The 23421-nt window shown below is 38.3% G+C and overlaps 1 protein-coding gene across 1 annotated transcript; it reads right to left on the bottom strand.

Moving 5' to 3' along the window:
• Window positions 1-561: 561 nt before the first annotated feature.
• plrg1.L (pleiotropic regulator 1 L homeolog) lies at window positions 562-22179 on the bottom strand. The gene is given in 15 exon segments (NM_001095058.1): window positions 562-928; window positions 4595-4788; window positions 4922-5061; window positions 7686-7794; window positions 8402-8504; window positions 10280-10381; window positions 10480-10629; window positions 11668-11760; window positions 11884-11985; window positions 12196-12286; window positions 13037-13130; window positions 13308-13361; window positions 14716-14840; window positions 17424-17530; window positions 22109-22179. Coding segments are annotated over 15 exon segments (1554 nt in total). The 5' UTR covers window positions 22139-22179; the 3' UTR covers window positions 562-868.
• Window positions 22180-23421: the final 1242 nt, after the last annotated feature.

Here is a 23421-nt window from a genome sequence, read left to right as displayed (position 1 = left end):
AAGTTCTGTTCCTCCCACTTTTGAGGACGTCATTAACGGTTTGCAGCACAATCACTTGTTTGATGGTGGTTGGCGGGTTGGGTTTCGGATAAGGCAGTTCAGGGTCCGGGTAGCGGATCAAAGTGGGTAAATATGCGGATTGGGTCCGGGTCTTAGAAATTGTTTCTGCGCAGGACTCTACCCTGTGCCCATATACCCTTATAGCTTATTATGAACAGTAAATACAAGTTTACATTACTTCAAATGTATTTCACCATTAAAGTTTACTTTTTCATTTGTTAAAAGGGTTTTGCGCACAGCAGCTGGAATCGGAAACGATTATATTCTTTATGCCCCATTTATGCAACTGCAGAATTACATTTAGAAAAAAACAGCAATTAAACAGCCTCCGTTTCAATGAGATGTAAATTACTGTTTACTCCTATTACGGAACAAAACTGTAAGATAGATCCAAGATCATGGCTATGAAAAGTGCATGACTGAATATAATTTTTGACCTAATGAGTAATCAGTAATATAGAAATAGTGCAGCATGGGAAGAAGACAAGAGGGATTGATTGTCCTTTAACAGGTTCATCTCTTTATGACTAGGAAGGAACAGGCAGGCAACAGCAGCTTTTGTTTTGGAGATTGGGAAGTCTCTTATTTTAATGGGTTTTTGTTTTTTTTTTTAAAAAAAGTTTCTAGCTTCCAGGGATCGAGGAACAAATAGCCATAACAGGATGTATTTAAATACAATGATGAAAGACAAAGACATTAGCCAAGGATGTGCTTAATGTCTGTAACAGAATCCATGCTAAGACAACCTCTGATAAACAAATGTACAAAAAAAAAAAAGAGAGAAAAACCAGTGTCCAGATGCAACTCATCAAAATCTTTTCCTTTTAATAATTTCTGGTTTCCAGCTGACTGGATGAGTCTCTTCAGTCTGAAAGGGGAGTAGAAGGAAAATGTTAGTACATTAGCACATGCACGTGTCCCTGATAATTACAGGACCAATAACATTAAAAACAAACATATATGGTCAAGGCAAAAGTTTGTGCTGCTTCCTATCAACAGGTTTAGACCTAGAACATTGTGCCTGTGTTGTCCCCTAAACAGCTGCACTTCAAAGACTGTTGGCAGTAACTACTTGCTCTATTCAGATAAAGGATAGTACTACATACAAGTCTGAGGATGGATCATATGCTAGAGACCAGGCACCTGTGATTGCTGCTGTGGCTGATGTAAAGTCCTGTAAATGCCTTTGAGTTCCAAGGGAGTTAAAAGTCCTATAAATATTTCCCTTTCCTTAACAGCCAAAGACACCAACAAATCCATGTCTGTATTGAACGTAGACATAGGGTGAGTATTTATAAAGTTGTGGGAGCAATAAAATACATTCATTCCATGGTATATCCCATTTTTTAAAGATGTAAAATTATTTCATGTATACAGGAAGCTGAGTGTAAAATTCTGATGTTAAAAAAAAAGAAACCAACACTTTTCATGCCAGAACTTGTCGTGCTGGCTTCAATGAGCAATGCCAGGTCTGAAGTGGTTTAGAAAAACGGTGCCATTTTGGGAATGTGTGGCCTAAAGGGGTTGTTCACCTTTAAATGAACTTTTAGTATGTAGTGATATTCTGAGACAGTTTGCAATTGGTCTTCATTTTTTATTATTTGCAGTTGTTGAGTTATTTAGCTTTTTATTCAGCAATTCTCCAGATCGCAATTGCAGCAATCTGGTTGCTAGGGTCCACATTAACCTAGCAACCACACAGATTTGAATATGAATAGGAGTGGCCTGGATAAAAAGATGAGTAACAAAAAAGTAGCAATAACAATAAATGTGTACCCTTTGAGCATTTGTTTTTATATGGGGTCAGTGACCCCATTTGCAAGCTGGAAATAGGCAAAAGAAGGTGGCAATAGAAACTAAAAAATGAAGACCAATTAAAAAGTTGCTTAGCAGTAGCCATACTAAAAGTTAACTTATAGGTGAATCATCACTCTAATAAAAACACATAACTTTAGAAGAAGCTCTATTTAGTAATTTATAATTAGCACTGCATAATACCTATAAACCACCCGAATTTGCACATGCAAATTAGGGGCAGGGAAAGCAATCTCGTGACGTTTTGTCACAAAACAAGGAAGTAAAAATTTTTAACCTTTCCTTCACTAATTTGCATATGCAAATTAGGATTCGGTTCAGTATTCGGCTGAATCTTTTGCGAAGGATTCGGGGGTTCGGGCCGAATCCAAAATAGTGGATTTGGTGCATCCCGATCATATAATAATCCTGACTGTGGCAGCTTGGAGCAGAAATGTGGCCTCAGAATAATCTTGGTCTGATTAGAAGCACCAACATTTTGTTTGAATACAAATCTTTATCAATCTGCCCCTTAGCATAAGCATGGGATAATGTATAACCAGGCTGGACCAGGGCACCAGAAACATCTTTTTGTTTAAATCTTATACTTGAACGTACAGGATGCCTTTCTATCTGAAGGCATGGCACTCCTAAGAACAAATAGATTACAAATGCATTAAATCAGAAACACGTTTCCATCTGATCTTTAAATACGAACAGACAATTACATGAAATAAGCAAAGGGTTATAGGAAACAGAATGGAACAAGTGCTGCCCAATGAGTCATAATTATATCCTTAAACAGCGCTTATCTTCATATAAACACTAAACAGCATAAGGAAGCTGGGGTTAAAGTCTCCCACTATTCAATACACATTTATGCAGCTCCTGGCACAGAAATAATTCAGTCTAAAATGTGAGATACTCAGAGATACTTGTTTATTTTATTCTAAAACTTGTTTCAATCATTTATATGGCTAGTCAGATCACAACGTTCTCAGTGTGAGACTTACATCAAGTGATAGGGGCCCGTCATGAATCTAATTAAAGGAAGTACCGCTGAGAAGAGCCTTATTAAAACCCTGCAGCTACACGATGGACAGAATTATAATAGGAAAATGAAGGCAGGCAGGTCTGAAATGAACACCAGAGTTCAAATCCGTCCGTGTTACAGGCCAGCACCAAACAGAATAAAACAAATAGTCGTGTTAAGGAGGAAAGGCACTGAATAAGTGTAGAAGCAAGAGCGTTTCAGTGAATCCACCATTCAGATAATACTCCCTATTCATCCATGGAGTATAATGAAGATATAAATGTTAACATAATAAACAGGTGAAGAAGCAGTAGGGATTCAACTTCTCCAACTTGCTAATTTGCACTAAAAACATTTCTACATCAGCTCAATGAAATATAAGTATTTCCACCATGTGGATTTTCCACCATGATCCCTGTTGCACACTGGCAACAGGGAACATGGTGGTTGGTCTTCAGGATTCAGATCAAGTGATTGGGGCAATTATTTACATTTGGAACTACAGAGAATAGTGTACAGGTATGGGATCCATTATACAGAAATCCTGAATAACGGGATAGCCATCTCCCATAGACTCCATTGTATCTAAATAATTAAAATTTTTGAAATGATTTCCTTTTTCCCTGTAATAATAAAACAGTAACTTGTACTTGATCCAAACTAAGATATAATTAATCCTTATTGGAGGCCAAACCTGCCTGTTGAGTTTATTTAATGTTTAAATTATTTCCTTAAGGTATGAGGATCCAAATTATTAGGGATGCACAGAATCCACTATTTTGGATTTGGCTGAACCCCCGAATCCTTCATGAAAGATTCATCCGAATACCAAACCGAATCCTAATTTGCATATGCAAATTAGAGGTGGGAAAGGGAAAACATTTTTTACCTTCTTGTTTTGTGACAAAAAATCATCCCTCCTCACCCCTAATTTGCATACGCAAATTAGGATTCGGTTCGGCTGGGCAGAAGGATTCAGGATTTCCTGCTGAAAAAGGCTGAATCCTGGATTCGGTGCATCCCTACAAATTAAGATCTGTTATCCTGGGAAAACCCAGGTCCCGAGCATTCTGGATAACAGGTCCCATACCTGTACAGGCAACAGTTTAATATACAGGTATGGAACCTGTTATCCAGAATGCTTGGGACCTGGATGTTTCCAGACAATGGATCTTTTCATAATTTAGCCCACTACCAAGACCACTAGAAAATCAAGTAAACATTAAATAAACCCAATAAGCTGATTTTGCTTCCAATAAGGATTAATTATATTTAGCTTGGATCAAGTACAAGCTACTGTATGATTATCACAGAGAAAAAAGAAATCATTTAAAATTTTTTGGATTATTTGATTATAATGGGGTATATGGTAGATGGCCTTTCTGTCATTTGGAGTTTTCTGGATAACGGGCTTCCCATACCTGAACAGACCAAAATGCCTGTGTGCTGAAAACAGTAATGGTGTGGCCCCCCACAGTAGATTTATATTTGCCATAGAGCAACAATGGTCTTGTTATGAGAATACTGCCCCTTCGTTGTGGCATGCAACATCAAAGTGCTCCAAGCCCTTTATTTATTTCAAATGTTTTTGATGGAAGCAAGCTCCCAAAACTGTAGAAATATAGTTGCATCCCCTATTTTTTTTGCACACTGACAATATAAACAATATAAATACCAATAGTACCAGGGCTTTCGGTGGATACATACCGCAGTTTCATCCTCCCTATAGACTTTGATAGTTTTATCAGCCTCGGCGGTGATTAACCTGCTTTCAGACTGGTCAAATGTGCAAGCGAAAATACCGGATTCGCTGTCGAGAGAGCCAGGCTGAACAGCAGCGTGGATTCTTTGAAAATTGTAACCTGTCCGCCAGTCCCACAGGTGCATTGTTCCATTATCAGCTACAAAGAGAGAAGAGATGCCAGACAGGGTGAGACTTCACACTATACAGATGTGAGGCAGTTTAAATGATTTGCTTTTTTTTTTTTTTTTACTCTCAGCAGGATAAATAAGCAGAAAGAAGCTGTTCCTCACCTCCAGACACCAGCACACCATCAGAATTCACTGCCAACGTGTTAATTATAGCATTGTGGCCAGAAAGATTTTGGATGAAGTTGCCGTCAGGGAATTTCCACTGCTTAATATTATCTGGTGACCCAGATGCAAACGTGTACCTGGAATTTAAAAAAAAGAAACTGCTTAACAGCATAATGCACATATGGTTTAAGGGCCTATACAAAATAGCTGTGCTGACGAGAGGAAAAGCAAAACTGCAGCTATGGCATTTATTCCATCACCTGAGAAAGAGACTGTACATGTACAGAAAGCTAGACTCCATATCATATAGATAGGTATAAAATACTGCTTATCTGCAGATCTTCTATTATGTTCATTGTCACTCATATGACTAAAAGGTCTTTAGTCATGTCTTTGTAAAGGCTGTTTTGTGACTATTTTACATATTTATATAATATTACTACAGGTAGGGGACTGGTTATCCAGATTTATGCTAATTTCCGGATAAGGGATCTTTCCATGATTTGTATCTTCCTACTTTAAGTCTACTTAAAATCATGTACTGATTAAATACACCCAATGGGCTGGTTTTGCTTCCAATATTGGTTAATTAAATCTTAGTTTGGATCATATACAATGTACTGTTTTATTACTACAGAGAAAAAGTAAATTTAAAAAAAAAATCTGAAGTATTTGGAATAAAATGAGGGTTTGCGGGTCGCAGTTCAGGTTGCGGGTCTTCTCAATAGCGAGTTTTACTCCTTTTTTCGGATCACGCCTACTTCCAATTATGTCACTTCCGGTTTACAAAGACAGCACTTCAGATCTGCTCCCTTACACACCTCAGTAAAACTGCACTGAAAAGTACACCTTACGTCTTGGCTCCACTTCATGTAGCCAAGTGGGGATCAGCCTAAAAGCACCTGCTTTGCATTTTCGGGATGATCCCTGCTCAGCTCTTCTTCCTGTACTGAGTTGTGCAAGGGAGAGGATCCACTTCTCTCAGCCTGAAAAAAACAAAACCACAGGCAGAGAGCAATGGAGCCAAGATTCTGTGTGCCATCAGCCTTATTGTAACAAACATTATTGATATCTGCAAGAGTAGCAGAGAACAAGGTCGACTATCTGCTGCCCCAGTGTGATGTACAAGCTCCTTGGACAGGGTAATTCTGACACAATATCTTGTGATTAATAAAGTGGCTCTACACAGAAGACAAGTTATTATATATATATTTTACACAAGAGCTATAAACATCCTGTAAATTGTTTTTGTAATCACTTGGGTTGCTTAGCAGATTGTAACAATCCTCAAAGGGAGATTTAAGGTGTTTTTATTAGTCTCGCTATGTCACAAAATGTGTAATACTAAGCTTTTCGTTGTTTGTAACTCTTCCATTTAATGTACCTCAAGGAAAGCAGTAATTCTTTTCTAGGTCAATAGCCCCTTTCTACTGAGAGGCAACGTGGCACAATATCACACATTCTTCATGCTTGGTTTCTTTCTTTCATGGGTGCCCACTGGAGATGTGTGTGTTTCCAAGGAGTTACAGATATTTCTTTCTAGAATTTTTCCTACACAAATGTGATTACTACAAAGGGAATATCTATGCAGATATAATATGGGCGCGTGTCTCATTTAAAACAGTTTTTAGCAGCTATATTGAGTTCCATTAGAAGTCCACCAGATTACACAATCACAAATACATAGGCAGTACAGGGTACTTACAGCAGGCCAATACTGACTCAATGGGAAATTAGAAAATAAAACTTACCTCGCAGAAGTTGGCAGTACAAACCAGAGATCGTTATAGTGTATCTGGCCACACAAATACTGTAAAAGCCAGTGACACAAGACAAGAGAATAAAAGGATGTCAGGGCAAGGTCCGTCACCAGTATGCAGGAAGTGCCATTAAACTTCCAATAAAATGGCTCAACCTGTTTCTTAAATGGGTGGTTCACCTATAAATTAACTGTTAGTATGATATGGAGAATGATATTCTGAGACAATTTACTATTGGTTTTCATTTTTTATTATTTGAGGTTTTTGATGTATTTAGCATTTTATTCGGCAGCCCTCCAGTTCAGCAATCTGGTTGCTAGGGTCCAAATTACTCTAAGCAACTAAGCATGGATTTGAATGGAAGACTGGGATATGAATAGGAGGGGCATTGTAGCTTTACAGAGCATTTGTTTTTTTAGATGGGGTCAGTGACCCCCATTGGAAAGCTGGAAAGGGTCTGCAAATAATTCAAAAACTATATAAAAAAAAATATAATGAAGATCAACTGAAAAGTTTCTTAGAATTATCAATTCTGTAACATACTAAACATTAACTTAAAGGTGAACCACCCCTTTAACCATGGTTTCCCAGATGTTCTTGGAGTATAACTACCAGCATGCTTTAACCCTTAATTATAGGTTGAGGGTCCAAGTTTTAGAAACAGGGTGCTAGTCAGTGTGCCCCATTTACTATTGTGGATGCAAACATTAGGTTTAAAACAAGTGCAAGTTTTGGAAAGAAAAAAAATACTGTAAATGGATGCTGCTCAGTTTTATGGGGCTAATGCCAACAAGGCACCAGTGGCACACTGAGGCATGTGTAAAATATACACAACTCTCTATCCCTTTCAATTTTCATTCAGGTAGTGGAATTGCCATCCTATTTTAATTATTCTTATTATTACTTAACATTCAGACTAAACACTCTAAGGATGTTCCTCTTCTCATTTATACATAACATTGGTTTTTTCACGTTACAGAGAAACAACATTATATACTCACTGTCTTGGATGCAGAACAACAGCTCTGACAGACTTCTTGTGATTTGTCAATGTAACGCGGGTCTTGCCAGCAACCATATCCCACAGTCGTATTGTGGTGTCGTGGCTTCCTGGAAACGCACAAGGAAACAAACCATTGATATAGTGATTATGCATGAAAAAGGTACCATAGCAAACCTGAGGCAGTTAAAAAAAACGTATTTGAAGAGATATTTTATAGTCTTTGAAAGATATTTAATTTTTTCCTTGAACAGCAATTCGGCAGGTTATAGGTGGCGAATAGTCGAATTTGAGTTCTTAAAGGGCCTGTGTATGATAAATCTCGAAAATCAAATTCGGATCAAATTTTAACAATTCCCTAGTCAAAGTTGACAGTTTTGGCAATAAAAAACTCAAATTTGAAATTCGATTTTTCACTTCGACCCTTGATAAATCTGCCCCTTGTGTTGCAAAGAGTGAATTCCTAGGCATGATGTGAATGAAAGCCACGCCATGCTTCCAACATTGTACCCTGTAGCTTCCCATTTTTCTGACTGGTATTGGCATTACTAAAAATGCTCATTGTTTCTATAGATGCTCCACTGTTCATCAGCATATTAATTTCTAATGATAATCAAAAGCAAAGAATTGAAACTCCAATAGGCAACTTTTGAAGCATGGATCTTGTTGGTGCTTTAAAATGCCTTTAAATTTAAGTGTTTATTTCATGTAATTTACCTGTGATGATTTGAGGTTCTGCAGCTTGGCATCTTACGGTTGCCACAGCATTGGTGTGTCCCACTAGAGTATGCACACTGGCTTTTGTTCTCACATCCCAGATCTTTAAACAGAGCAGAAACATTAGCAGTAAAAACAAATCTCACCAATGTGAGAATCAATGTTCTGAAACATAAAAGTCAACTTCTATATATACAGTCATATGAAAACGTTTGGGAACCTAATTAATTCTTTGGAGTTTTGTTGATCATTGGCTGAGCTTTCAAAGTAGCAACTTTACTTTTAATATATAACATGACTTCTGGAAACAGTAGTATTTCAGCAGTGACAGTTTATTGGATTAACAGAATAAATGCAATATGCATCAAAACCAAATTAGATGCATAAATTTGGGCACCGCAACAGACATATTACATCAATACTTAGTTGAGCCTCCTTTTGGAAAAGGAACAGCCTCTACACGCCTCCTATAGCCTTTGATTAGTATCTGGATTCTGGATGGCGGTATTTTTGACCATTCATCCATACAAAATCTCTCCAGTTCAGTTAAATTTGATGGCAGCCGAGCATGGACAGCCTGCTTCAAATCATCACATAGATATTCAAGTCGGGGGACTGTGGCGGCCATTGCAGAATATTATACTTCTCCCTCTGCATAAATGCCTTTGTAGATTTCGAAGTGTGTTTAGGTTCATTATCTTGTTGAAATATCCAACCCCTGCGTAACTTCAACTTTGTGACTGATGCTTAAACATTATCCTGAAGAATTTGTTGATATTGGGTTGAATTCATCTGACCCTCGACTTTAACAAGGGCCCCAGTCCCTGAACTAGCCACACAGCCCTCCAGCATGATGTTACCTCCACCAAATTTGACAGCAGGTGTTTTTCTTGGAATGCGGTGTTCTTCTTCCACCATGCAAAGCGTTTTTTTGTTATGACCAAATAACTAAGTTTTGCCTCATCAGTCCAAAGCACGTTGTTCCAAAATGACTGTGGCTTGTCTAAATGAGCTTTTTCATACAACAAGCGTTGTTGTGGCGTGAGTGTATAAAGGGTTTCTTTCTCATCACCCTGCCATACAGATGTTCTTTGTGCAAATTGCACTGAATAGTAGAACGATGTACAGACACACCATCTGCAGCAAGATGTTCTTGCAGGTCTTTGAAAGTGATCTTTGGGTTGTCTGAAACCATTCTCACAATCCCCCTCATAAGCTGTATTTTTCTTGGCCTGCCAGACCTGGGTTATACAGCAACTGTGCCTGTGGCCTTCCATTTCCTGATTACATTCCTTACAGTTGAAACGGACAGTTTAAACCTCTGAGATAGCTTTTTGTAGCCTTCCTCTAAACTGTGATACTGAACAATCGTCGTTTTCAGATATTTAGAGTTGCTTTAAGGATATCATGCTGTCACTCTTCAAATGAGAGTCAAACAGAAGCACAACTTGCAATTGGCCACCTTAAATACCTTTTCTCTTGATTGGACACACCTGTCTATGACGTTCAAGGCTTAACAAGATAATCCAGCCAATTTGGTGTTGCCAGTAATCACTATTGAGCAGTTACATGCATTCAAATTAGCAAAATAAATGCACAGGCAGTTTTTCACATCTGATTTAATTTATACAACTTTATAATGCTTCACTAAAAATCAGAAAACACGTCAGTACTCAGATATTCCTGGGAAATGAAAGACATACCACTGTTATTTTTTTGTTGAAAGTGGAGTAAATTATTATTCTGTCCTGAGAGGGGTTCCCAAACTTTTCATATGAATATATCTATAGATATAGATATATATATATATAATGAGTAATGCAGGCCCTATGCAGATATTTGAGCTTCCCCAAGTACAAATATAATATTGTTTCTTACACGTGCAGTGGAGTCTCTGCTGCAAGTTATAAGCACATCAATAGTAGGATGCAGATCTAAACCATAGACTGCACTTAGATGACCGTGGTAATGCCTGATAACCTAAGTAGCAAAAACATTTAGAAGTTAGCATGAAAACTTCTAAGATTAATTATAAACAGAACAACTGAAAAAATGGCTTTTGTTTATCCAATCCATACCTTATTATATTCCAGATCCCAGCACTTGACCTGCTTGTCCTCCCCACAAGAAAACAAGTAGGGACTTCTGCCACTTACAATCACCCCTCGGACAGTACTTATGTGTCCTGTCAGAGACAGCTTTAATTTACCACTTGCCAGGTCCCATATCTATAGTGAAAGCAGGAATAATGGTGAAAATGTTATCTTAAGTTAATTAAACACAGTTTTCCAAGAAAACAAAATAACCAAACCTGAATTTACATGAAGACAGAAAAATTAAGGAAAAATACATCATATTATTTTCTAAAATATCACTACATATAAAATGAAATTAGAATATTCCATCAGCATAACAGGATAACGTCACGTCTAACCTTGTGCTCTTGGTCTCCTTCTTTATTGCTGCATATAAAGAGAATAGTACAGGGCAAATGCTCTAGCTTTCCCTTAGGGGCAGATTTCAAATCCGATTTTTGAGATTTATCATACTTTAAGAATTCTAATATTCGCCACTTATAACCTGCCAAATTACTGTATTAGTCTATGGGAGAGGAGCAGTGATCAATTTGGAAATGTTTGGAGCCTTCCTGACATTCAAGTTTTTTTCTGGGAAAAGTTTTCGGGTTGGTAAAATTAGTCTGAGTTTGAAATATTCAATTTTTTTAAATAAATTTCCCCTAATCGAATTTAGAGTAAAATCTAATTCATGCGAGTTAAAAAAAAAAAAAAAAAAAACGAAAAAACTTTGAAATTGGAATCTTGATAAATGTGCCTGCCAATGTCAGTTCAGACCACAAAAAAAAAATCATGTACAATTTGAAAAAAGGTTTATTGTGAGCATGTGAGTACTGCTGTTTCTGCACATTGTGATGGCAAACTTACTTATAGCAAATATAAATGATTCATTATATTATTTGCACTCAGCTATATGTGCATTTATAACAAAATCTTGGCTCGGTAGCAGAGTCAGTTCCAGACAGCCTCTGGTCTCTCCCTTAGCTGCGACAATTATCCAGCTCCTAATCAAAACAGATGTTTGACTCCAGTACCATGTTCATGCATGCCAAAAAATAAATGACAAAACCAGCAATAATATTTTTGAAGGAAATATTTTCTATTCTAGCTAAACACACACATATGATGAGGATTCCTGAACTGTACAAACAATTTGAACAAAACTGCAGTGACATAGTGAAGTTGTCCTACCTTAATCGTTCTGTCAGCTGAGCCTGTTACAAACCACTGGTTTCCAGGTTCTACTGCAAGACATCGCACCCAGCCCAAGTGGCCACTAATAACCTGCAACAGAGAGATCACCTGTAACCAGCTGTATTTCTATAAAGTCTTTGCTGTGTGTCATGCAACAAATAATATAATAAATAAATACTGATAAAGACAAATCCAGCAGAGGGAAGGACTTACCCTGTACAATTTCCAAGGTGGATGCCACTGGGGTTTAGGCATGGTAGGAGCTTTCTTTGCTGTAAGTGCAGAGTTTTTCGTACCTCCAGACTCCATAGAAGCCTGTATATTAATAAAATTATACTTTTACAAATGCATACCCTTATGTTTCTTTGACCTTTCCTTTCAAAATATAAAAAGCACTTTTCAACCAAGAAAACACATTAATATGTGTGCAAATCTAAACTAAGATCTATAAAGTAGCAAACATTCCCAGGGCCATGACAGATCAATATAAAAGTTCTAGTGTTGTCCATAAATTTAAGAACTTACCATTGCTAGTCCTGGAGGCTGGGAACGTTCAGCAAGTCCAGCGTGCCTGTAAATATCTCCAACACTGGCAGCAGTTCGCTGAGCGTCTAACCTGATGAGGCAGGAGGCAAAATATATTTTGAATAAAGTAGACCCTATTGTAAAACATAAGTATATTAGAAGTCACCGAGGGGTTCCATGACCATATAAAATCACGAGGCCAAAGGCCAAGTGCTTTTATACAGGACATGTAACTCCTAGGTGACTTCTAATATCCTTTTTTACAATAGGGGCTACTTTATTTATTATAATACACACGTTTTAGTGAGTCATGTGACAAAAATGACATCACTACTCACCGTTTATAACTGATGACATCACTAGTTACCATTTCTAAGGATATAATTTACAAGATATTCATGGCTTTTGTGTATTATAAATAGCTATAAATGAATGCACATAAAGATTTGTACTCCTTGCATAGTAAACCCATTCAGATATTTCAAAAAACTATGTTGATTACAAAAGTATATAGGTTTGAGCTGTACACTGAAGCCCACATATTTATTACACTATATACACACACATACATACACATATGGTTATTATGCTGGACCAACCATTTATGAAATATAAATACTGTGTATAGCTAAAGCTGGCCATACATGGGCTGAGTTGAGCCATATCCCGACTGATTATCTATCAATGTGCCTGGCCATACATGGGCTGAGTTGAGCCATAGCCCGACTGATTATCTATCAATGTGCCTGTCTGGATATCAAAGCATTATGTTCACATGTAGTTGGCCACAGAATATATGACTAACACAGATTGTCGTCTTATTGAAAAGCAAGTCTTTTACCTGGACTGTGATGGTGGAAGAGCCAAGGCCAAAGACTGGGCTGCTGATTCACTTGGCATTCTCTGTATCTGAGTATCAGCGGTTAGTGCCAAGGCTAAAAAAACAATAATTTGTATGTTATGCATCCATTTCTATTAAGCACAAAACCATAGCGTGCGTGTGCTAGCTCAAGTAAAGAGAAAACATTTACAGTATGACAGACAGTGAAAGCAAAAATCTGAGATTAGAGGGGACTTAACTTGTGGCAGTTAACATGTGGAGGTAAACATACCTGGGCCTGAAGGGTATGGGTGTGTTCCAGTTAACATGTATTCAGATTCAATCCCTATAGAAACAAAAGTGTTTAAGCATATTGAGGTTAAAGGAATACTGCCATGGGAAAACATGATTTTTTTCAAAATGCATCAGCTAATAGTGCTGCTCCAGCAGAAATCTGCACTGAAATCTGTTTTGCAAAGAAACAAACAGATTTTTTTACATTTAATTTTGAAATATGTCACGGGGCTAGTTTCCTTAGTTTCAGTTTCCCAGCTGCCCCCAGTCATGTGACTTGTGCTCTGATAAACTTTAGTTACTCTTTACTGCTGTTCTGCAAGTGGGAACGATACCCTACCTACCCCCCCCCCCCCCGCCGAAGCCTAGCAACAAAACAACGGGAAGGTAACCAGATAGCAGCTCCCTAACACAAGATAACAGCTGCCTGGTAGATATAAGAACAGCACTCAATAGTAAAAACCACATCCTGCTGTGACACATTCAATTACATTGAGTAGGAGAAACAACAGCCTGCCAGAAAGCATATCCATCCTAAAGTGCTGGCTCTTTCTGAAAGCACATGACCAGGCAAAATGACCTGAAATGGCTGCCTACACACCAATATTACAAATTAAAAAATAATACACTTGCTGGTTCAGTAATGACATTTTATATTGTAGAGTGAATTATTTGCAGTGTAAACATTGTAATTTAGAAATAAAAACGACATCATAAAAATCCCTTTAAGCAATGACTTATAATTCTTTTTTAAGGCTAAGGAAACAAAAAATCCACATTGAGCTGTAGAAAGGCTCCCAGAGAAACAGATTAAACCCTATTTCTACATGCACTTTTTTACTAAAAAAGGCTACAAATGTATTGTTATTTCTACTTTTCATTACTCGTCTTTCTTTTCAGACCCTCTCCTATTCATAGTCCAGTCTCTTATTCAAATCAATGCATGGTTGCTAAGATGACTTGACCATAGCAACCAGATTGCTGAAATTGCAAACAAATAATAAAAATGAAAGCCAATTGCAATTTGTCTCAGAACATCACTCTACATTTTAATTTAAAGGTGAACGACCCCTTAAAGAAAATGACCTTGAGATGGCCTTATAAATTACAGGTAGATCTGTTATTCATGAATTACTGAAAGGCCATCTCCCATTGACTCCATTATAATTAAATAACTCACATTTTTAAATGCAAAATAAAACATTACCTTTTACTTGATCCCAACCAGGATATAATGAATCCTTATTGGAAGCAAAACCAGCCTATTGGATTTATTGAATGTTTACATAATTTTCTAGCAGACTAAGGGTATGAAGATGCAAATTTTGGAAAGATCAGTTATCTGGAAAAAAAACTATATATATATATATATATATATCTCTATATATAAAAAAAAAAAGACATACCTTGATGTGCCGTATAATGCTCATATGCTTCATGGTGGCCCTTTTCTCGATTTTCCTTAAGAATGGGCATGTGCATGACAGAGCTGTACTCTGTGCGTAGCTTTATGGACATCTTTAACTTGTGGCTAACAGGGAAAAGATATTAACAATTTAACATTTTTTAGATGCACAGTAACATAATTTTTATATTGTGTTTTATATATTTTGTCATTTTGCAGCAGCCAATGTTCTGTGTACTTGTTCATATTCTACCTTACCAACCCCTCAAGAACTTTTTAGATTTAAGATGGCCCAACAGCAAACAAACTTTGGTCGATCCAATTAGTTGCTTGTGATATGAATGTAGAAACTTAGCCGTATAATGGCAACACCATGGGCTGCATATTATAAATGAACCAAGGTATCTCCATAAAGCTTTATGCTAGGGCCAAATGATGGATCACTGCTGCTCCCCTTGTATTCTGAAGGCACAGGGCAAATTTCAGCACAATGTCACGTTTTGCATCCAAAATACACCGCATCTGCCTACACCCCTTGGAAACATTGCTTCAAGGCACAGGGAGAGCAGCAGGGCAGCAGATTCTTGAGTACTTGTCTCTTACAAATTATTTTTTCAGAGAGTAGGATTCAGGTGTGATGAGGCTTTAGCATCTCTGACAGTCTACTCTATGAACTGGGGATTATATGTTACACTGGCCGTAGTCAGTAGTGTAATTAGTAAAGATGCACAGAATCCATATTTTCGGGATTCGGCTAAACCCCAAATCTTTCCAGAAGAATTCAGCTCAATCCTGACACAAATCCAAACCCTAATTTGCATATGCAAATTATGGAAAGCAAAGAGGAAAGCATTTGTCTGTGTCAAAGTTCAGATGATTTTAAGGGTTCGGATTCAGTAATTGTAATCAGCTGAATCCTGCCAAATCCAGGATACGGTGCATCACTAGTAATTAGAAATATCCGTGTCCATACTGATTCTGTGCAATACAAGTGCATTAACAAGTCCTTATTATTTTATGCATTATGTTTTTAAATCAAGCGTGATCTTTTAAACTATACATGCATACATTAATACTATATGCAAAAAACTATTCACAATATATATTTAAAAGGGTTGTTCACCTTTTGAGTTAACATTTAGTATGATGTAGAAAGTTATATTAGGAAACAATTTGCAATTTTTTTTTTTTAGTTAATTAGCTTTTTACTCAGCAGCTCTCCAGTTTGCAATTTAAGCAATCTGCTAGGGTCCAAATTGCCCTAGTAACCATGCATTGATTTGAATAAGAGACTGCAATATGAATAGGAAAGGGCCTGGACAGAAAGAAGGGTTAAAAAAGTAATTTGTAGCTTTACAGAGCATTTGTTTTTTTGGATGGGGTCAGTAACCATCATTTGAAAGATGGAAAGAGTCAGAAGAAGGAAGCAAATCATTTTAAAAAAAACTATTAGAAATAAATAATGAGGACCAACTAAAAGGTTGCTTGGAATTGGCCACTCTATAACATACTAAAAGTTAACTGAAAGGAGAACTTGCTTATAAAAACCCCTATCCACTACCCTCCATAATCCCCCCTCCCTGCTCCCCCACCCACAGAGGTGTCCACACAAGTAAATGGCCCAAACCTGGCAATTACCCCTCATTGCAGAATCAGCACAGCAAAGTTCACAGGCTCCATCTTTCGGCACTTTTTATTAGAAAGGGGTTTTAGTTCTCCTTTAAAAGGTAAACCATCCCTTTAAATGTAGCTGTTTCAACATACAGGTATGGGACCTGTTATCCAGAATGCTCGGGACCTGGTGTTTTCCCGGATAACTGATATTTCCGTAATTTGGATCTTCATACAGGGTCGGACTGGGGGGCCCGGGGCCCACCGGGACTGCTGGTCCAGGGCCCCCCGCCCCCCTACAGCGACGCGCAGAACTCGGCACAACTATGCGTACGCGCCGCTCGAACGCCGCCATGCGCATGTGCGAGCGGCGCTTCTCGGTGCGCATGCGCGAGGGCCGATACGCATCGCCGAAAACTTTTTTTTTTTCAAAATTTTTATATTGGTAAAGGGGTCTGGCCCGGCGGGGGCCCACGAGGGTCGGGGCCCACCGGGTTTTTTCCCGGTGTCCCGCCGGGCCAGTCCGACACTGTCTTCATACCTTAAGTCTACTAGAAAAACGTGTAAACATTAAATAAACCCTGGTTTTGCTTCCAATAAAGATTAATTATATCTTAGCTGGGATCAAGTTCAAGTTACTGTTTTATTACATTACAGAGAAAAAGGAAATCATTTTTAAAAATTTGGATTATAACAGAGTCTATGGGAGACGGCCTTTCCATAATTCGGAGCTTTGTGGAGAACGGTTTCCGGATAACGGATCCTGTATAACACAGAAAGAGCACATTAAACTGCCAAAATACAATTCAACGGGTTAAAGCAGTTTTACCCCTATTCATTTCTATATATTTTAAATTATTTATAGAGAGGAAGACATTATTTCCTACACCACATACTATCTGTGGACGTGTTTAAACTAAACCAGGCTGTGCACTCATGATTCCAAGATCCCGCTGAGAGCTAAATCCACTAAAACCGCACTAAAGCTTTTCAGATATGCTATTTAGTAAGCAAGAAAGAAAATAAATCGCTGACATTGTCATACTGCTAGGAAGGACGACATTTTGATTAAATAACCAACATAAATACACGACTCACCTTTCCTCATCAATGGGAATTGGCTTGGCATTGTCAGCCACAAACATATCATGGGTCCGCTTCAAAGACCTGAAGACAAGTGTGTGGACAGAGTGCTTCTGCACATCCTGCAACAAGAATTGACATGATAAAATTATGTTGGAATAGAAAAAGATGTTTTCTATAGAACAGAAATGTAGATTCACTAAACCCCAAATGTTTAGTGTTCTTCACTTAGATATATAATAGTGTTATTACCTTTACAAGGTGTTGTTAACACTATTTATTAGTTTTATATATGAATTGTAAGACCAGAGCTCATTACATACACACATATATAACGCTCTATGCACATAACAATTTGATAGGCGCAGTGGGGAAAAAACAACAGATTCATTAATTTCATCACTTGTTTTAATCAATAATGGTATGAATTTGCACAAAATTCTCAAATATAACTGGGACATTCTTTTGTCTGATCCAGACTTAGATTCTGTTATAGATCAGAGACCTGTTACCCAGAATACTCAGAACCTGGGGTTTTTCGGATAACTGAACTTTCCGCAATCTGGATCTTCATAACGTAAAGAAAATTACTAGAAAATTGTGTAAAAATTTAATAAACACAACAGGCTGGTCTTGCTTCCAATAAGAATTAATTCTTAGTTGGGATCAAGTACAGGGTATTGTTTTATTATCACAACGAAAAAGGATATTACTTTTTAAAATTTGGATTATTTTAATAAAATGGAGTCTATAGGAGACAAACTTTCCGTAATTCTGAGCTTTCTGGATAACGGTTTCCAGATAACGGATCCCATACCTGTCCAAGGTACTGTTTTATTATTACAAAGAAATAAAAAAATCCATTTAATTTGAAATATTTGGATTATTTGGATAAAATGAAGTCTATAGGAGATGGCCTTTCTGTAATTCAGAGCTTTTTGGATAACGGGTTTACGGATAATGGATCCCATAGCTGTATTAGTAAAAATGTACAGCTCAACGAGTCACTTCTGTAATATATAAATTTGGTATAATTAAATTTTGAATTTAAAATAAGGTACTGTAGTTGCAGATGGTAAAAAATAAAGCATTTCAACTTCAAAACACATTAGGGCTCATAAACGTCCACAAATATAATTGCAGTTCCCGCAAGTAATGTGTCAAACTATGCTCCTTGCACTTGTGTACAGTTGTGCTCACATGCTGTTCAGTCCATTTTGGCTTCCATTTCAAATTGAGAGCTGTTGCACCTATTGACGCAGGGGAACAGAAGAGTTCCTCAGATCTACGAGTCAGGGATAAGTATTTCTGCGTTCCGACACCAGGAGACACAATGTAAAGAGTCCCATGGCTAGGTATTTTTAAGTCTATCACATTGAAAATGTAACTCCCCTTACACGTAGGGGAGATATAAAGCTAGGAATCGTGATGGATGAATTTAGATGGATTTAGGCAACTAAGCAAACATCGCTTACAAGGTACAGTCCTATTATTAGTAAAAGGAAAGCTCAAACAAACCATACAAGATTGTTTGGTTAAATAGGACTGTGGGAAATTGCCTACTTTTTTGAGGATTCTTAATAATAAATCTTATACCTACTGTACATTACAGTAGCCCTAAATGGCAGATATTTGCTTAATTTCAAGGATCTAAAGGGTCTATTCACTGGTCAATGTCATTTTCACTGGTAACAAAACATGTAATTCTTTGTGTCTAAATGTAGCCACTAATAAAGGGAAGCCATTATAAGCTACATACATTATGCTTATGGCTTGGATTTGAATGGATCTCCATTAATCTTTCACTGAGCACCTACAGAGTGGGTTATAGTTATATACAACAGATTATTAGGATACCTAAGGTAGCCACAGTAGCAGTGCACCACACAATAAGGGCTCTTACACTCGGGCGTGTCGCCCTGTGTTCCCCTGAGGCCCATCCGCCTCTGGTGAGTGCCATGGGGAGGGGTGGGGGGCGGCAAAAGGAAGGCCGCCCCAAGCGCCAACATGGCCAGGATCGCCCCTGGATGCAACATATATTTATCAAAGTAAAAAAAACGCTCACCAATACAGCAGGCTGGTTAAAGTGCTCCTGATTCACAGTGGATGTGACTATACATTAGCCTGAATCTCTTGACAAACCCATTATTATCAGGGATGCACAGAATCCAGGATTCGTCCAAACTGAATCGGAATCCTAAATTGCATATGAAGGAAGGGAAAATCATGTGACGTTACAAAACAAGGAAGCAAAAAAATTGTTTCCACGTTTTCCTTTCCAATCTCAAATTTGCATATGCAAATTAAGTTTCAGTTCAGTAGTCACAGAATCTTTTACCAAGGATTCAGCTGAATCCCAAAAGTGTGGATTCAGTGCTTCCCTAATAAACATGTGGGCCATTTCAGAGTTTAAGGTTACAACATACAGGTATGTAGAGCGGATACCTTCATGGGCCAATTTGAACAGCCAGAGTGAGCTGGACATACAAGCAGAGCTTTCAATTGAAGGCTAACTTTGATCACACATCAGCTAAGACTTACAGCACTCTAAACAAGCTATCTAGGCAGTGTAGTCATACTTTCACTAATTAAGTGTTCAAATACGAATACATAGCCACTGGACAATTTGTAGGATGATATATGTTACAATATAATATAACAAGCAGTGCATGTAAAATAAACAAAACTAAGCAAGCCACATAATGATCATGTGACAGGCATACTAACAGACATACAAGATTTGGATTAATAAATAAGCAGCTCAACGTCTATTACATAATGTACATTATCTGGGATTACTTATTAAAGTTATATAGCTATTTATTCCAGGTGATCTGTAAGAGTCAAACTATAATGTTTTGCAGATACATTCCAATTATAATAAAATAAAGTGTTTAAAGTGCATATTTCTGCTTTAATCTCTCTGTTTAGCTCAAGAAATAACAAAATCCATAGATTCTGCCTGATTTAAACAATGGGCAACAATGTATGTTTAGTACAAGCCCTATTCATTGCACTTATCTGTAACAAGGGGTACAATGGAATTTTTAAGGGGTTGTTCACCTTTGGGTTAACCTTTAGTATGATGTAGAGAGTGATATTCTGAGACAATTTGCTATGGCTTTTTATTTTTTATAATTTGTGGTTATTTAGCTTTTTAATCAGCAGCTCTCCAGTTTGCAATTTCAGCAATCTGGTTGCTAGGGTCCAAATGACCCTCGCAACCATGCATTGATTTGAATAAGAGACCGGAATATGAATAGGAGATGGTCTGAATATAAAGATGAGTAATAAAAAGTAGCAATAACAATACGTTTGTAGCTTTACAAAGCAATCGTTTTTAGATGGGGCCAGTGACCCCAATTGGAAAGCTGGAATGAGTCAGCAGAAAAATGCAAATAATATAAAAACTATAATAAATAAATAATGAAGTCCAATTGAAAGCTGCTTGGAATTAGCCATGTTATAACATAACATCGATCACCTGATGCAAGCACTTGCAGACAAATTCAATGCAAGTCTGTTGGGGACACATGGGTTATTTATCAAAGGTCAGATTTTATAGTTTTATATACCTTGAATGGTTTCTTATTCAAGAAAAAGCTCAAACGGAAAAAAAACTTGTTGAGTTCTGGATTAACAATTCGAAAACTCGAATTGATCAGGTTTTCGGTGAAAAAAACCCCCCCCTCAAATCGGTCCAGTTTTCAGGCAAAGAAAGAAACTCAAACATCATGAAGGCTATTAATGTGTTCAAATGGTTCAAGGGACCTCGACCATTGACTCCTACATGACCGTGACAGGTTTTGGATGATGTATTTCTTAAATGGTAATTCGGGATGGCACATCGGTTGCTTTTACTGTCACTCATCGTCCAAATCTGCAATCACACCTCCGTCCTCCACCATCCCTTCTCAGCTGTCAGTCATACGAACTCCGCCCTCAGCCTTCTGCCCTCAGTCCTCTTCCTTTTAGTCCTCTTCCTTCCGCCCTCGCTGCTGAGCACTCCCCCCTCAGATCTCTCTTTTCATCCGACAGTCTTATCCATAAGTTTTTAAAGTGGTGAGCGAGGGCGGAAGGAAGAGGACTGAAGGAAGAGGACTGAGGGCGGAAGGCAGAGGAATGAGGGCGGAGGATGGAGGGTTGACGGCAGAATACTGAGGGCTGAGAAGTGAGGGTAGAGGAGGTGTGATTGCAGATTTGGACCATGAGTGACGGTAAAAGCAACTGATGCGCCATTCTGAAGGCATAGGACATCACAGGAAGGAGATGCATTTCACTGCAGGATGTCCTAAAATGCGTTCCATACGTTTTACCAGTGCAGGGCAACACTACATTATCTTGTTATTACTTTGATACATTGTTTTTGGTGTTATTGCTCCTATAACAGCCTTTGCTCCAGGTTCAATGAGGGATTATCAGTGCAACAAGTGATTGACAGCTGCAGACAGGACGCTCATGATGCATTTAAATGAAATATCAAGCAGTTGTTAAATGCTACTAATATGTTCCTTATGTACCCCGGCCTGGGGCTTCTGTGCAGCATTTGCAGCTCTTCACGTCTGCAGACTTCTCCCTGTCTTTCAGCCATTGATACAAGAGAATGTGACGCGCTGACATATAATTGAGCAGCAGCCGGAGAGCCAGGGACAGCAGCATAGAAACCCTCTGAATAAAGTACGGACCTATCGCTCACTCACCTCCACCACCCCCCATTCTCGCTGAGACATCCCCGCAGCACCGAATGTGAAAGCTCCAGCACAGACACTGCAAAGCGGACGTGACGGTACAGACCGGAAGTCTTGAGCAGAGCAAGAAGAAGTTCTGGGAGCTTGTTTTGCTTTGGCGTGCTTTGTGACGGGGACCCGTAACTAAAGTTCGTAGCATCACTCGACTGTATTGCCTACTACGGCAAACCAAAAGAGACATTTGTCTGTGATACTATAACCCGCAAGCTTCCATCTGCATGAAGCGGGACAATCACGGCATGACTTATTTGCCCCTCTGAAACCTCCTGCATTGCCAGGAGTCCCACTAGAACTCTGCTCTTGTTGCTATAAACCATAACAATGCATACCTCCCAACATTTTGGAAATAGAAAAAGGGACAAAAAGCAGGTCTGGACTGAGAATCCAAATAGGCCCTGGCATTTCAGGTACCCAGAGGCCCCAGCAGGCCGCACAGAAGCCCAAACAGCCCACTAAATAGTGTCTGTCTATGGCATCTTACAGCAGCCCCTCTGGCATTTGCCAGAGCCCACAGATTGCCAGTCGAGGCCTGATAAAAGAGTTGTCATTTTTTGGACCACGCCCATTTTTGTGGCCACACCCTAATTACCATGTTAAGGGGATGGTTCATCTTCAGGTTAATGTTTAGTATGTTATAGAATGGCCAATTCTAAGCAACTTTTCAATTGGTCTTCATTATTTATAGTTCATGAATTATTTGCCTTCTTCTCCTGACTCTTTCTAGCAAACCTCCCAACTGTTCCTTTTTCGGAGGGACAGTCCCTCTTTTGACAGCTCAACCTGCAGTCCCTCATTTGTACTGGAAAGTCCATATTTTCTCTGCACTGAACAGTTTAGTTAAGTTTCTCACTTAATTGGCTTTTAGCGAGAGCACAGAACAGCTAACAGGTGCAAATAAGATACTTTGTAACAATTTTGAGACACAAATAAACCGTTTAGACAAGGAGAATTATTTTCAGACTTTCATAACCTGCTAAATTTTGTAAAATGAACATGGTAATTAGGGGGTGTGGCCACAGAAAGGGGCATGGTCAAAAAATGTTGCTGCACTACGTGCGAACACATTTTTTTACTTACAAAATGTGGGGAGGTATGTATCGAGCTTTCAAAAGGGGGTCACTGACCCTCTGTAAAAACAAATCCTCTCTACAGCTACACATTTATTGTTATTGCTACTTTTTATCATTCATCTTTCTGTTCCGACCCTCCGCTAATATTCAATATTCTCATTCAAATCAATGCATGGTTGCTAGGGTAATTTGGAC

This window comes from Xenopus laevis, chromosome 1L (genome assembly GCF_017654675.1).
Source record: "Xenopus laevis strain J_2021 chromosome 1L, Xenopus_laevis_v10.1, whole genome shotgun sequence".
NCBI classification, from domain to species: Eukaryota; Metazoa; Chordata; class Amphibia; order Anura; family Pipidae; genus Xenopus; species Xenopus laevis.
The sequence above is the reverse complement of the archived record's forward strand: the minus strand, read 5'-3'. Positions and strand labels throughout refer to the sequence as shown.